At 42.3% G+C, this 16,159-nt stretch overlaps 1 protein-coding gene across 1 annotated transcript; it reads right to left on the reverse strand.

Annotated features, from left to right (window-relative positions):
- Window positions 1-458: 458 nt before the first annotated feature.
- On the reverse strand, window positions 459-9,021 carry epoa (erythropoietin a). The gene is made up of 5 exons (XM_072687418.1): window positions 8,513-9,021; window positions 4,180-4,310; window positions 3,999-4,085; window positions 2,690-2,854; window positions 459-2,116 (listed from the first exon to the last, which is right to left on the reverse strand). Exons 1-5 carry the CDS (start codon window positions 8,589-8,591, stop codon window positions 1,964-1,966), a joined length of 615 nt encoding a protein of 204 aa, XP_072543519.1. The 5' UTR covers window positions 8,592-9,021; the 3' UTR covers window positions 459-1,963.
- Window positions 9,022-16,159: the final 7,138 nt, after the last annotated feature.

Genomic DNA, 16,159 nt, shown 5'->3' on the forward strand with positions numbered 1-16,159 from the left:
CAGCATGTCTTGTGGAGTCCCACAGGGTTCTATTATGGGGCCTATGAAACAGTAATGTAGTTATGAGAGTGAACGTCTGGGGTTAAAGAGTGTATGGGGTCAGTACCACACATCAGATTGCAGTTTTTAGGCATTTCCATTCCACGCAATATTGTCACGCAAAAACCTAGTATCTTCATTTTTGCGGTTTCTCACTTTTAGACATAATGTGAACCTGTTGACTGTTCTTTATACTGTTCAGTTTTCATAAGGACCAACAGAGAAATGCTCCACAATGACTTATTTTTTACACTGACTTTCAGTGAAAGTTTGGAAGGTTTTTTCTTGCTCTTGTAAAGCTGACATTTTGGAGATACAAGGTTTTTTGCACAGTAGCAGTGATATGTGGAATTACAGTGGCGCACACCATTTCACTGTATGTTAAATTGCATAGAGTGCAAATATAAAACGTACATGTGTAACATTTAGAAATTGTAAGTGTTTATTCACTGTTTAGAACTGCAGTATTCATAATGCCAATTTTTCACGGCCAAGCAGCACAGAGTTGAATTAGTTCAGAAGAGGACATGAGATTAACTTGACAATCAGCAGAATTTGGTCAATCCTTGAACAGGTTTTTCATTCATGTTTACGGGTTTCTAGATGGTGTTTTCTATACTTACACAAGTCTTTCCAAACAGGCTTCAGGGAACACCACTGATCCAGTGCGTGGCAAGGAGTGCACTCAAGATGCATGACTGATGAGTCTCAGACAAACAAGCACAAAACATCCTCCATCCTTATTTTCATTCATCTATTTTCCTCTCACAATTACAGTAAGCAATTTAATACTGAACAAAACAGAGACCAAACAACAACAACAAAAACAAAAACAAAAAAACAACAGGAAAAACTATTACAAACTTCCTCCTCATTCAAACGTTGACAGACATTAAAACCAGCACACAAACACAAGGATGACCAATCCGAGCCCGACACAAAAAGAGAAACGTCAACCGCCCGTGAGTTTCCCAAGCCGACACACACGGACTGTGACCAGAGCAGGAGTCAGGCAGGATGTTCATCACGCAAACCAATCAATATTTTTCCTGGCAGTGATGCTATCTGCACGAGGCTTCACGCTCCCACGTGAGTCCGACGCAGACGCTGATAATCAACACACAGCCCCATCAGTCCTCACGTAGGCCCCCGCTTCCCTCCCCAAAAAAACGCAACTATTTGGTCTCTCTTCCTCTCACCAGAAGTGACCTGTAAACAGCCTCTTCTCTCTGACATCTTCTATCTCCCTCTCTCTCACACTCTCTCTCACACACACTCACACACACAGAAACAGACATTCACACTCTTAATAAAATCTGTATAAAACCAGCAGTGCATTACTAATAATGATAAATATGACTCCATCAGCAGTGGACTTTTGGAAGTGGTCAAGGCTAAGACGGAAAGCAGGTGGCTTCCTCATACTAGCTTTATAATATAAAACCTCAGACAGTGATTCCAGCTATTAGAAATATATATATCTATATAAATAATGAACATTACAAAAGCAATAAAAAATACATTTGAGATTCTAAAAAAAAAAAAAAAAAAAAAAAATCTCAAAGGAGCAGGTGATGATTCGTAAGGCAAGCTTCCAACGTAGCTGTGAAAGGAGTGCAGCACTGTCAGTCAAATGAGCAGAGACTGGCTGTGTGACATACAAAATGTGTGCAACATTGGTCATGCCAATGGTAAAGAGGACTACATCCTAAGGGAATCTAGTGTCCATGACGTTAAATATTTCCCTCCACTCTCTGTCCATGGTGAGAACTTCCAAAGTGCTGTAACTCCTCCTCCCAGTCTTTACCTTTCGAAGCCCAGTTGAGCTTGACATTTCAGTCTTTAAGCAGAGTCCATGGTGCAATGTCCCACCTTGCGTCATGGACTGCTCCAATCAACTGGGTCCCTACCCCTTGTGCTCCAATCAGCTGATATCTTGCTGGCAGACGGGTGCATTGGCAAGCAGGAGACGCACTTTTCCACGCAGGAAATTAACTTGCACCTGGAAGAGCTCTGGGGCAGAAGATACTTTCCATGTCTCCTGGAGATCTATACCAGCAGCTGTAGGCACATAGTCCTGCAAAGAAAGAAAGAAAGAAAGAGACGGTCTAATTGAATGATCTATGTGTAGAACTTAAGACGTTCTCTCTATTACTGCAATTCATATGTAATTTTTAATTAATTAAATAAAAATAACAACAACAACGAAAAGAAATAAAATAAAATCAATGTACGAGAGGTTTCCATGGCACTAGGTATTAGCAGATAGGAAGCTTATGTTTATCTGATGCTTGCTTTAGTGGCTGAATGATTGCAGAGCTGGACTGTCCCCCAGCATTCTTTGAACACAGAGATACAATCCAGTCTTTCCAGGAATTCTGTGAATGTGTGTGTGTGTGTGTGTATCTTCCACAAACATACGTATCAGTAGCTCAGTGTCTGTGATACGGCTGGATCCAGCTCTCTCTCCCTCACTCTTATACACGCACGTACGCACATAGACTCTGTGTCCACGCACTGTTACAACTACTAAAGAGCCCTGAGCACTTTGCCCTCTTCTAAGTATCACTATCAACGAACAGCAGTGGAAGTGCAGCTGAATTCAGTAGTAACTATTCAGTGAACTGTGTAAACTGCTCTGGCGACTCACCTGTATGCTGAGGCTGCGCAGAACCTGGCCGATGCTGGCAATGTTTCTGCTGCTGGCATCTATGTGGGAGTGCAGTGCAGAGTTGCTGATGGATGTACGCAATGAGATGAAGGCCTTGTTTAGCAGCCATAGGCCTGTCTGGACTTCCCGAGCCTGCTCCTCCATCTGAAAGAACAAGTTCTGCCTTACTTTCAGACGTACTAATGCGGAGCGTAGGGTGGAACATAAAGCATAACAAATGTTTTATAAAAGAGGCTAAGGTAAGGTAAATAACGTGGGTGTAGCCATCGGTGGATATCAATAGCCCTTCCTGAAGTCTCATGGATTTGTCAATATGGGCAACAGTTCTGATAATACAGTACTTTAGTACAGTCTAGTACACTGTAGACACTACTGTTGGGAAAAAATGCATTCAGATTCAACCTTCAGTGTCCACATGTTTGTGGACATCCTTTCTAATGATTGCATTTGGCTACCTAAAGTTGCACCCATTGCTGAAAAAGATGGGCAAATGCACACACACAGCCTGTCTAGTCCCTGTAGAGAAGTACTGCCTATAGAATAGGACATGGACCTATTGGCACCCTGCCTAATGCCAGGTGTGGGCTAGAGGGGTGTAAAGATGGGTATAAAGCAGTGGAACTGTGTTCCCTGTAATAATGGTGCTCCATTCAATATGTTTGGGATGATGTGACGTGGTGATCATCCAACATCCTGACCTCACTAACACACTTGTGTTGCTGAATGCAATCAAATCCTCACAGCACTACTCTAAAATCTAGTAGAAAGCCTTCCCTGCACCGTAGAAAGCAGGATAAACGTGATTTTGTCCCTCAGTAAAGTAGGAATGCACTGATATGGGGATTCTAGGCCGGTGCCATTATCCAATATTTGTCATGTATATATCTACTGATGCCGATACATGAACATGATCTAAATTATCTTCATTTTCTGGGATTATTAATACAGAGATATTTTTCTCTATAGGATTAGAAATGCTTAAAAGTGCTTCACCCAAACATCCTGCCTCTTTGTTCAGTAAATACACTATTAAATATCACTCCAAAACACCAGTTAAATGTGAGCACCTGTCCGATGCTGAACATTTCTGAAGAAATATTTGCCAATAGCAATAAATAATATTAGCTGGAAAATTCCAGTTGTCAGTTGAGCCCTACAAACCTTTTCTTGATATCGGCTAATGCAACCTAAAGAAATCAATGTTTTGCTTTAAAAAAAATCTACTAGTGCATTTGTCAAGCTTACAAGCCCCCAAATGAGAAAAAGTAAAAAGATAAAAAATACTCACATTTTTCTTCTCCCACACACCAAAGTCCACTCTGGTCAGAGGAACCATGAGGGGCACGTCAATACTGCAGTCCTCTTTAAACACCCTCTAGTGTGACAAGAAAACGAACAAGAGTGTTGGTGAAGACAGTCCAAGGGATACCTGTACCTCAAAGCAATTAGCTCGGTGATGTGTGTTTTACCATAGCAGCCTCAGCGTCCCGTGCTTCCTTGATAAAATGATCGAGGACACGCAGGTCACAGATTGGCCTTAGCGGAGAGGGCAAGCCAGGCCGGGTCCACTCAAGCACAATCAGCAGCAAGGCAAAGAGTCCTGCAGCACACAGAGAACACGGGTCAGACGTAATTCACATTACCACACTACCAATCAATGACAAAAGAAAACTAAAGGCTGAAAGGGTTGTTTGCGTCTGGGTAAACATCCTTATGATAAGATGTGAGATTACACTAACACTAATGTTGTTAATCTAAACTGACTCAAATTAACCACTAGGGGGAGTGATGCTGCTGCACAGGGAGACAATTGGATGACATTTAGGCAAAGATCATCAGTAAGATTTTAGGCTGTTTAAAGTATTATAACTCAAGCTTATGGAACACAATATAATATTACATATAAAATAACATTACTATACTCATCCATTCCCTTTGGATAAATTCCAACCATCTAGAAAAATGTATTACTCTGTAAATGAATTCCTTATGACCTTCCTTATCTTGACCTTGGACATTTTGTCCAACTAATTAACAACCTTGCACTTGCATGCATATCATTAGTCTATATACAGTACGTCTTAGAGTTATTTCCAGTTCAACAGACACAGCGTGGCTTGTGGTTATAAAAATGGTAAACCAAAGAGACACTATCCTATGCCACTACCAATAACCTCCTCAATATTTGATTTAACCCCTTGAACACCATGGTTATTATCCAGTTATTCATTTTACTGCAGAAACTATTATTTAGTTTAACACATGTCTTGGAGTCCCACAAGGTTCTATTTTAGGGTATATGAAATTGATGCAAATTATTACTGTACTGTAGATTTGAGCGTGAAGAACTGAAATGACCTTTCCCTGTGGTGTTAACACATCGTAAGTTGGCCAATCAGAATGTTTTTATGGACATATGTATCAAAACCCATGTTAAAGTGAACAACTTCAGACAGCCCTTTGAAGAGTCATGGTTTATTAGTCCACAATAAATGGATGCAGCGCATCTGCTATTTGAACGGATCTTCTGCCAATAGCGTTACCACATATGTACTAACATGCAGCTAAATTACTGCTAGTACTATTAACTAGTTATTTCGTGCTTATGAATGATCTGATAATAAAACATCAGTAAAAGGAAACAGAATCTGCTTGCATGACAAACAGTTTGATGAGAATTTTAAAGCTTAGCATTCGCCTCTAACCTCTCTCTGGCACGTAGAAAAGGATTAAATAAGGAGAGTGTTTGTGTATGTCTGGTCTGACATCTCTTATCTGCTATCGCTACGGTCATGTGCATTAGACTGCATGAGAGCCGAACACGTTTGTTTCAAAGCAAAAAATGAGCCGATCTGAGAACGAAAAAGAAAAAAACATATTATCAGTGGCAACAGAAGCTAATCTGGATTGTGAGACACTGCTCAGCCGATTGTGAGACATCTTCTCCAGCTACTTTCCTCTAACTATCACACACTTCTGTGGTAGGCCTACTGCTACACAGCTACAGAGTGCACATCCAGGGCAGGGGCAGTGAATGAGAACCCCTCGCAGCATGGTCATGGGTTCCCTGCTGTAGCATTCTGAATGCGCCCTTTCAGCGGGAGCTGGCTCATGACGCATTTAAGATCAGAGGATGCCCCCAGAGGATGCCCCATCTGTATGTAGTTCATGTGTTCTGCTGGTCCTGGGATGCACATAAGGGTTCATCCAACCAGCCAAACAGTTCCACAAGCTGCTTTTCCCCCCTCATCTCCTAAAAATGATCATCACAGTTTGAGAGAAATGTGAGTACGAAGAGGAGCAGAGATCATGCGGTTCACAGAAGTCAAAGGTAAAGGAATGCTCTACTGACAGCCACAGTCTCAGTCTGAGAAGCGAACAAACACAAAGGTCAAAGAGGTTCTGCTGAACTTTACGACAACCCAAATATAGGACAAGTTCCAGAAATCCATAGAGCTTGTCTCAGGGAACGCACGTCCACCTCCTAACTACCCATTATGCGAAAGCCTTTCCGAGAAATTGGTCAACATCTGGATCAGCAGGTCTCAAAGTCTTTTCACGGGCACTGAATGAATTAGGCGTCTCAGGGAAAGTGGCCCCCTGAAACGAAACAGCTAGTTATTAAGTAAGATTCCATCTTTCCTGCAACCAATAAGGTAATTCGCAGCTTCCCACTCCCCTTTTCAAGCTAGCAGACAGCAGAGCTAGGCCACATCCAACCATGAACTGAATGGTTTTTAAGGAAATATAGTGAGTTTAGGTTCCGGTTTAGAAGCCAGTACAATGAACGAACAGTATGACACAGAGATCAGCCTGTTAGCAATGATCTGCACACACACAGTCAGCTTCACTGAGGTTTTACTTACAGGCCTTTAAAGATAACCTAATCGTGAAAGTGCTTATCCTTTATATCCCAACCCTTACACTTGCCCTGTAATGTCAGAGCGATGGAAAGCGGAAGAGGCGGAGCAGTAGTCCCATGAATCCTCATTGTTAGTCAGTGGGCCAAGCCAACCACGTGTTAAGTGTCTGCAAAGTGGCTCAAAGTTGGGACTTTATCCAATGTTAAAGGTAACAGGGAACGTGCCAACATTACACTGCATTCTAACACAGTGTCTATTTTTTGCCTTGGTACTGTGAGATCAGTATCACTGACACTACTAACCCCCGGTGATGTGAAGGTCTTACGGCTAGATAGACTAGGCAAACACACATAAGTTACAACAGTTTAGAATATCAGACAAGCATTACAGTAATGTCCAAACTTTAAAGCATCAATGACAGCTGAGAGAGAAATACACACTTAGACAAATATGAAGCAGCCAAACGACATCAAGTAACACATTACAGGCCTAATAAAGTAATGGTAACTTTTCCAAGGCAAGCTAAGATCTTCTTCTGCTTCGACTGTTTCCTCACAATGTGACCTAGAGCTGCGCTACGGTGGAACTTTCAGTAGGGAAATCACAAAGTGTGTACGTTACATTTCCAGTAAGGCAGAAAAAGCTCAGACTGTGAATTCCTCAGGCACCCACCTGACCAATTTTACTGCTGAATCACTCTTAACTGACTAAGCAGATTTTCCACCTTTCTTTCGATGATTCAGCACTTTTTGTGCAATGAGTGAGCAACTTCTGAAGTCCCTTAAGTCATTCATGCTCAAGACTGCCAAAGCATTTTTTGAGAAGTTCAGACAGTGGAAGACATCAGATGAGCCCAAACTCTGCAGTGACGTCTTCACTTCTTTGCAATTGTCAGCATTTCCCAGCCAGCCTTGATACCTGTGTTTGTTTTTAAAAGAAAAGTGTCTGATTTGCCATAAATCCATCTGATATGAGTGGAAGAATAGAGCAGGAGCTGCTCTTAACATTAACAACGTTAGCCCAAATGACAACAGTTCAAGGAGCCTTATCTTGAGAACAGTGATTTTTTGGGTGACTGCAAGCACTTCATTCATTCAGTTAAAAAAAAACTACTGACTCTACTGCAGTTCGTACAGATCGACACAAGACATGGATCGATCCAGTGTTAAAGCCAAATGAGATCGATCAGTTTTCCAAACCCTTCCCCCCTCTCCTGAAGAAGGGCAGAATATCACGAACCCCACGTAGGCGCCCCTTTATTACAGCTGTCCCGGCGTGGCCAGTCTACCAACTACCGTGACCAACACGCGGATTAAGCCACAGCCGCCTGGCCAGTGGACGATTTCGGTGGACTTCTGAAACGTAGCTGGTTGGCTATTAAAAATAGAATGAAAAATGCAAGCCAAAAGTTCATTAAAGGACCGAGACACGCAACTAGTGAGCTCGCTGGACTTCACGTGGTCCAAACCGCCATGAGTGACATTGCTGGATTTTACCAAGAGGACGAACTCTTACCTGAAGTGTGAAACATTCGGCATTTTTCTCAAACACGGGGTGAGGATGATGATGAGGATGATGATGATGATGATGATGATGATGACTGAACAACGGACCGGACAAAACCTAGCCAAAACCAAGCCAAGCTGTTACTGCCCCTCTCTGCCCCTCTCTGCTCTCTCACTGCTTCTCTCTCACATTGCTGCTGCGACCTGTCTGGCTGTCCATCAGCCCGCTGCTGCTGCCAATATCCTCTACCAACGCCCCGACCTTCACTCCTAGAAAGCGATAAGAGGGCGAATTCCCACCAATCCGCGCGGGAGCACATGAGCAGAGCCACCATCCTGAGGGGAAATACTGTACGCTCAGGTGAATAATAAGAAAACGCCAAAGCCACACACACACACACACACACACACACTGCCGTGGTGGCTTTACTCACTGGGTATCTCCATCTCAGAATCCGCATAGTCCCTTACAGGATCTTCGTCGCCTCGTCCATGGCCCCGTCTGTTGCCCATTAATTGCAGCTGAAGTGCTTCTCTGGAACTGTCATTGGGTTAGCACTTATCCGGTAGGTGCCTTATGATGCGTTTGATTGCTTCCCCCCCCCCCCTCTTTTTTTTAACTTTGACTATGCAAATAAAAATGCATTGTCTTGGAATGCCTATCTGAACTACTTCCTGTTTTCAACAACTGTCTTTCTCGCATTGTTGTCACATAACATCTATTTTCACACAGCAGTCCAGACACGGGCTCTGTGATCCTTCGCAAGAAGTTTCCACGTGCTTTCCTCTCTGAGCAGTTTCTTTCAATGATCCTCTAATTGTGCTTTCCTCTTGGCCGGCGTCCAGATGAAGGAGACAGGACAAACAAATCGTGAACAAACGCAAACGTCTTCCTAGCGCGTAAGCATGCTCATGGTGGGACCTCACAAGTCAGATGCGACCCTCTCTGGATGCAGGTGCTGCTCCTCATACAGGCTCCTCAGCTTATTGCGGCTGTCTGGGCTGCAGGGGGAGTGGAAGGGGCTCCCTGCTGCTTTGGGGAAAGCCTGTTCAGAGTGGTCACAGGATCATGGGTTGAACTGAATGTGTAGACAGACTTTGGAGTAAAGGAATTACCAGACCTCAGTTTATCAAGTGCCTGAGCTTAATGTGTGTGTTCCAAGCGGTAGACCCAAGACATATGGACAAGCTCCCTTAAGTTTGAATGCTCCACCAGTTGGTAATCAGCCTGATTTACGGTTCTGAGAATGTCTGTGGGCCCTGTTCCTATTATTTTATATATATAAGTATATAAGTACTCCATCAGTGTCTTAGGCTTTTTCTGCTCTCAACACATCTGATTAGAATAAAAATACTAAACTATATGGTAATGCAGGACCATAACTGAAACCTCTTGGGTTATAAAGAACATACTCACCTAGATAAAGCCTAGCCTAAGCCTAGAATGGTGAACTATCATATGTATCACTTTTATCATTTATCTAGCAGTAGATCCAAGATCTAGCCAAGATCATCCAAAGCCATTCGTATCCAACACTTCTTCGTCCAACACTTGGGCGAATAGCAGAGTGGTCACCTTACTGACTTGTGTTTAGTAGTGTAAGCTTAGTAGTGTAAGCTTAGAGGTATCATTATATATTATATAGGTATAATTAGTCTATTCAAACTAGCTGAGGTTTTTCTTGGGTAAACAGCAAAGCACTTTTGTAAGTTGCTCTGGATAAGAGCGTCTGCTAAATGCCTTAAATGTAAATGTCCTTCCGAATAGGGAATATATGCCATATAATAGGACATATATGCAATAACAGCTGCTACTCATCTAGAAAGGCTTTCAATTAGATCCACATATTAATACCCCCTCAGCTCCAATAAACATTAGTGAGGCCAGATTTTAATGTTGTAGATCAGAAAACACAGCTCCACTCCTCCGTAGGCCATGCTTCACATCGCTTTAGCTGATGCTGGGCACTGGACATGGTGACATGTGGGCCATGTGTGGCTGCATCCCGTTCCATTGACGATGCTTTTCTGCGCTGGGCAGCCCGAGTTAACACTTGTTAGCAACTATTGTGCCTTCAAATATCATATCAGCAGCTGAATTCACCAATTAGAAAGAGTATCTAAATACCTTTAAACCTACAGCACATGCGCTAAGAGCCAGGCGAGTTAAGAGAGTCAGTGATAGATAATCAGTGTACACAATGTAAGACTAGGCCTAATCTTTTGTAATCAAGCGGAGCATGGTTGGAAAGAGTAGTTGGATAGATGATGGGACTGACGCCTGCTTTCCACAGTCTGCTGTCAGTACAATCCAGGGAGATCCAAGAAGCAACACTAAGGAAACAATACAAGGTCAAAGAGAGGACAAAACACAATGTGGAAAGTTCAGGGGTTGAGAGCATTCTTGAGATTGTTTCCCCTTTTGCAAGTTTCCATCTGAAGTTCACTGCGTACATGTGACATGTTGTACGAATGACAAAAACAAAGGTATGATAGGGTATTCGCTATTTAATTAACCAATAGGTAACTATTAATTAGTATCCCAATTCCATATCCTTACCCAACAACCACCCAGCTTCTGCAAACATTGCACAGCACTACATTTACATTCAACTCAGCAGAGAGCAAAAAACTGCAGCATCACTTCCATGCGTCCTGTATGGAATTAGATGAAGTGAGCCAAATCATTGTTCTTAAACTGCCCTAAAGCCCCTGTGGAAGCTCTCTGTACATAAATCTCCATATAACATCCTGGAAATACTTTTACAGCAGCGGTTCCTAACCCCAGTCCTAGAGTTCCTCAGCCCTGTGACCAGAGATGGGAACCACTGCTTAATTAGGGGAGAGTGAGAAATCTCTGCGGATAACTGTGAACACTGCTCTTATAGGTGCTACAGTAACTTGCCAATACAGATGCTGATGGCCCTGCAAATCAACTGTCCAGTGATGATTTGTACTGCAAAGGTACTAATAAATCCACTATGCAACCAAACATTAAAATCAACAGTTGAACGAGAGAAACAACTGGAATTCAATTAAATTCGTGGTTCGGTCTATGGTTAGTATTGTAAAAGCATGGTAAGCACTAAGATTACCACCTATTAATGTAACTAATGCTTTAATGTTTTATTTAGCTCAGTGTTTTGTTCCTTTTCTGTTTCAGATGTCCATTTTTGTAACGTTTGTATTCACCTGCTATCTCACCAAGGTTCACTATGTATTGTATTGCAGCTTGTCCTTTTGATCAAACTCCAGTTTGCTTACGCCTTAGCCAAACTGAGAGCAGAGAGCGCCACAAGGTACGTGCTGTAAAACATGTGTTGTTGGCTGGGGAGGGGGCAGGGGGCAGGGGACGGGGGTGGGGGGCGTCCCGGCACGGTGACTCCACTCCAACGCTGCCACTGCAATTGCGACGATTAAAAAAGGGATATGTGTGGGAATGGGACCCAAGGACACCCCTCCCCTTTCTGATAATAAACAAAGCCAGCCAGGAGTCTTTGATGCAGAGACGGAGTGCAAACGAGAGAATGAGAGGGACTTTTTCATAGTAAACAGTGTATGGCTATTTTCCCATCTTGTCTCTTGAATGGGAAGACAGCCAGATAGAGCTCCTTGTTGCAGGACCACTGGCGCGACACAAGACAGGAAATCCATATGAAAGAATGGGGGGCGGGGGGTAGGAGCCACTACGGTGACCTGGCGGAAGTTATTGTTTCGGAGCCAGAGGCGTCCAGAAAGGGCAATAGCTGTATTTATCTGGGACAGTTTTCTCTATTGCAAGCCTGGTCACCTGTATTCCCAGTTGGTCCACTTTGGACACTGTTACAAAACAATCAGTTAAAGACTACGTCATGTCTGGCAAATAAATGAACAGACAAACCATTTTAATTTTTATCCTTCATTAAATAAAATCAGGATAGCTGGTGGGGTTTTACCTATTTGTACAGCAGCTTAAATGTACAGAAGTCTGTCCAATCACCAGATTTAAACAGCCCCAGAAGCCTGTAGGATTACGTTGGGAAATGTTGTGTGGAGAAGACAAACACAACCATCATAGGAGGTCTGTGGAGAGCCCAGAACATGCGGAAATGTGGTGTGAGACAGTTACACCTCCAGTACATGGACTAAACATTGATGGACGCTTTTGGTTGGGCACTGATGGGCACTGCCCTGCATCCCAATCCAGACCTTAATGGTGGTGGGTCCACACGGTCGTCTCACAATACTCGTTCAGGTTGAACCCAGCCGTGATACGTGGACGCTACCCCCAGTCCTGGCTCCAGCGCTAGGTCCTGTAACCCTTGTCTGGGCAGGGTATTCACTCTTAATAGGCACTTATTTTCTATAGTTTTTTTGGTCAGGAACTTGACCCTAGGCCTGTTCACCTTGTAACCCTACCATGAGCACGCAGCCTCTGACAACCTAGCCCTGGAGATCATTAGATCACTCAAGCCCTTTCACCACAACAATGCCCGGTCCAGCCTTGAACTGGATTAAGCAAATAGGAAGATCATGACTGAACATCTGAGCAATATATTTTGACTGCCAAGATCACTACCAATCTAGTCAGAACCCAGCTCTGTGTGAGTCTTCTCAAAGTCATGATCTTATAGCTATTTATGCCTTTATCTCAGCCAAGAATATTTCCAGCCCAGTGCTTGCCCTTGTCTCACTATGAGAAATGTTAATGCATTCATTGTGTCATGAGGATGGATTATGAGGTAAAGTTCACGCTCCACAAGGAGATAAGGGGCTAACAACCAAAAGAGGAAACCTCTTAGCCCGACCAGATATTTGGCAGGTCTCTTACACAAATAGCCTTATCATCGTCCTACTCCAACCTGCAGTTGCACTGATTGTTTTAGGAAGACCCTGTCTCCTCTGTCTATAAATACAGCAGATGTGGGGGTTTTAATAGACTAAAAAGAACCTCATTTGCACAAATAAACAGTCCTTTACATGTCAGAATGACAGTTTTTCCCCCCTATCACCAGGAAGGAGATATTTTTAGCCTTGCCTTTTGCTCTTTTCAACAGCAGGGAAATAAATAGATACTGCAACTAATATCTCTCTGTGGCTCCAACACAAAAGCATATCAACATTGGTATTAAAGGTTAACGTCAGTATTGTGGCACTGCAGACCTCCTGTGTACACAGTAAGGTCAGAATATTGTCAGGAAGGTCAGGATCCTAATATACCTCTTAAATCGGTGAATTCAGGTGTTTCATTTAGTCCCAACTTACTGAATTCCCGCTTGGTACTGTAATAAGATGAAACTTCTTCCTTCCTAGGTATTTCACCATCAACTATGAATGGTATGTTTGAAAAGTGAAAGCGTTAAGAAACTACTGCAAAGTGAGGAATCATACTTCTCTAGCGGTTTTTAGCAAATGCCCAGAGACTGTTACCTGCCTGACTGCACAGTGCCAACTGTAAAGTTTGGTGGAGGAGGGATAATGCTATGGGCTTATTCTTCAGGGGTTGGCCTATACCTATATGCCTCTTAGTTCAAGTGAAAAGAGATCTTAAAGCTTCACCATACCAATATATTTTGGACAGCTGGGAGCTTTCAACTTTGTGCAAACAGTTTGGAGAAAATGCCCTTTTCTATTCTAGCATGACTGGACCCCAGTCCACCAAGCAAGGGCCATATAGGCATTGTTGGGTGAGTCTGGTGTGAAAGAACTTGACCGGCACACACAGACCCCTGACATCAACCCTACTAAACATTTTCAAGATGATCTAGCATGGGGATTACAGGCCAAGCCCTCTTATCAAACACCAGTGTCTGGCTTCACAAATGTTTTTCTGGATGAATAGGCAAAACGTCCCACATATGCACTCCCACTTGTAGAAAGCCTTTCCAGAAGAGTGGAAGCTGTTGTAGCTGCAAAGTGGGGACCAGCTTCATAATAAAGCCTATGTATTTAGAATGAAATGTCTCAAAAGCTCCAGTAGGTGTCCCAAAACCTTTGTCCATATAGTGTGTATTCTGGTTGGTTGTTCCAACCACCTGATACAGAGTGATGGGGCAGATGTTGAGGCATATATTATGACTTAACACACTGAGAGGAAGTTCTGCTTTGTAGAGCATCATCACTGGCTGTTACAGATGTCGCTCCTAGGTTGCTCCAGTGTCCACCTATGTATTTGTTGCATTTCCCACCCCCTCTACAGGTTCTCCTGCCCTTCTTTTCTTGACCCAGGTTGCTGTTTATGTTTCTATCACCCTTATTGTCTCCATCTCAATCCATATTACTATTTCCTTCCCAATTCCTGTCATAGTCCCGGTCTCTAGTCCTGTTCCTGTGCGGTTATGTCCCTGTTCGTATTTCAGACCCCTCCACTTCCCTCACTCTTACCGAGATACAGCCCTGCTCCGTCACCATCAACCGAGGTTTGTTTTTGTGGGTTTTCCTTTTATGTTTTTATATCATGAATACTTTCTAAAGTATTACCTGTTAGCCTATAAAGACATTGTGCAGTTGTAGTAGTCTAAAGGCTCACTGATCTGAAATTACTATTGTAGAAACATCTAATTGAATTCAGTAAATCTTAACTGATCCCAGGTCAGCATTCTAAATCCAAGAAATTTGATAAATATGGCCAATGTGTGTAGGAAACCTGCAGCACCTAATTTTCAAGCCCATCAGCATGCTTGGAGAATGTACTTCTGCCCCATTTCCACAGAACTTCAAACTTCTACTCATGAAGACAATTACCTGACTACAAACTGGTGTACATACTTGCAATAGCAGGTGCAAATGAATATGCTGAGAAAAAAAAAAACACAATCACAGATAAGCACAGAACATGATCACAATGTATGATGTTTTCGACCATGTTCACATTACAAGCCTCATTAATTCAGATTTTGCTCAGACTGGATTTGGAAGGTTCACATTCAGAAATGTAAATGGTCTGGGTCTGTCTAACGTGAACAAACCTGTCCCTGAAACAGTACGCATGCACACACTGATACGTTTATGCATGTCGCCACCATCACCAACAGCACTAGACACATCTAATATAATTTCTTTTTTATTAAATGTGAACAAAAACAAATACTCTTCAAAAGGGCTCTTTGAGGTTTCTTCTAGTCAAAGCAATGGTACTGCACAGATTCATGACATCTCAAAGAATCATTTGGATATTTTAATGGTTCTTTGCCTGGTTAAAGATTAGTAGAAAACCTTTTGTAGATGATGAAACCCTTTAAAAAAATGTTTCTATATAGCAGCCAATAGGTTTTGTTACTCACTAGTGTTACTAGTTAAATAAGCCACTTTTAGTACTATGTAGAACACTTTTGCTTAAAGTGCATGATTCCACAATTTCTAGTGCTTTTCATAAAGTCTTCAAGAAATTTCAAAACTCTAAATGCAGATGCCCAAATGAGGGGAGCGCTCTGCTGTTTCAGCTTGTACAGCACTCTCATTGACGAAGATGTTCTGGTCTTTTAATTCCTGCATCAGTCAAAAATCAACTGTTACAATAAAACCCTCAACTGTTACACTAAAAACTGCACTAATCAGCTCGTGATCAAACAAAAGTAAATTTAGTGGAATAAAACAGATTAACAGCAAAACAAAATTATTATTTTTAGTTCATTATTAATAGCCGCATTATCTTTGGCAATACAAACATAATACAAAAGCACAGAAAAGATGACCCTGACGAGAAAATCAATAGAAGATAATCCAAATGTAAATAATAAACAATAATTATGATAACGCTATTCATTTTAGAAAGTTCATTTTGAGCTATATATAAAAGTCATTTAAAATGTTTATCCAAAAAAAAAAAAGAAAAAAAAAAAAAGAAAAAAAACTTTCACCACTTACCAGCAGATCTCTTCACAGTCTTAGACCTCTCCTCGTATCCAGTCTGATTCATCACTGGCTCATACTTAGACGCTTAGACAGTTTAAACCTTTTGGTACTGAACTCAATCCATCATGCCCACAATGCTTTGCAACATCCGGGATCCAAGATGTGCGTTTTAAATTCTCTCTCCCTCTCTCTCTCTTGCTTGCTCGCTCTCTTTTTCCCCTCTCTTTCCAGACCAGCCCACCTAAAGT

The sequence above is a fragment of the Salminus brasiliensis genome, chromosome 9 (genome assembly GCF_030463535.1).
Source record: "Salminus brasiliensis chromosome 9, fSalBra1.hap2, whole genome shotgun sequence".
Taxonomy (NCBI): Eukaryota; Metazoa; Chordata; class Actinopteri; order Characiformes; family Bryconidae; genus Salminus; species Salminus brasiliensis.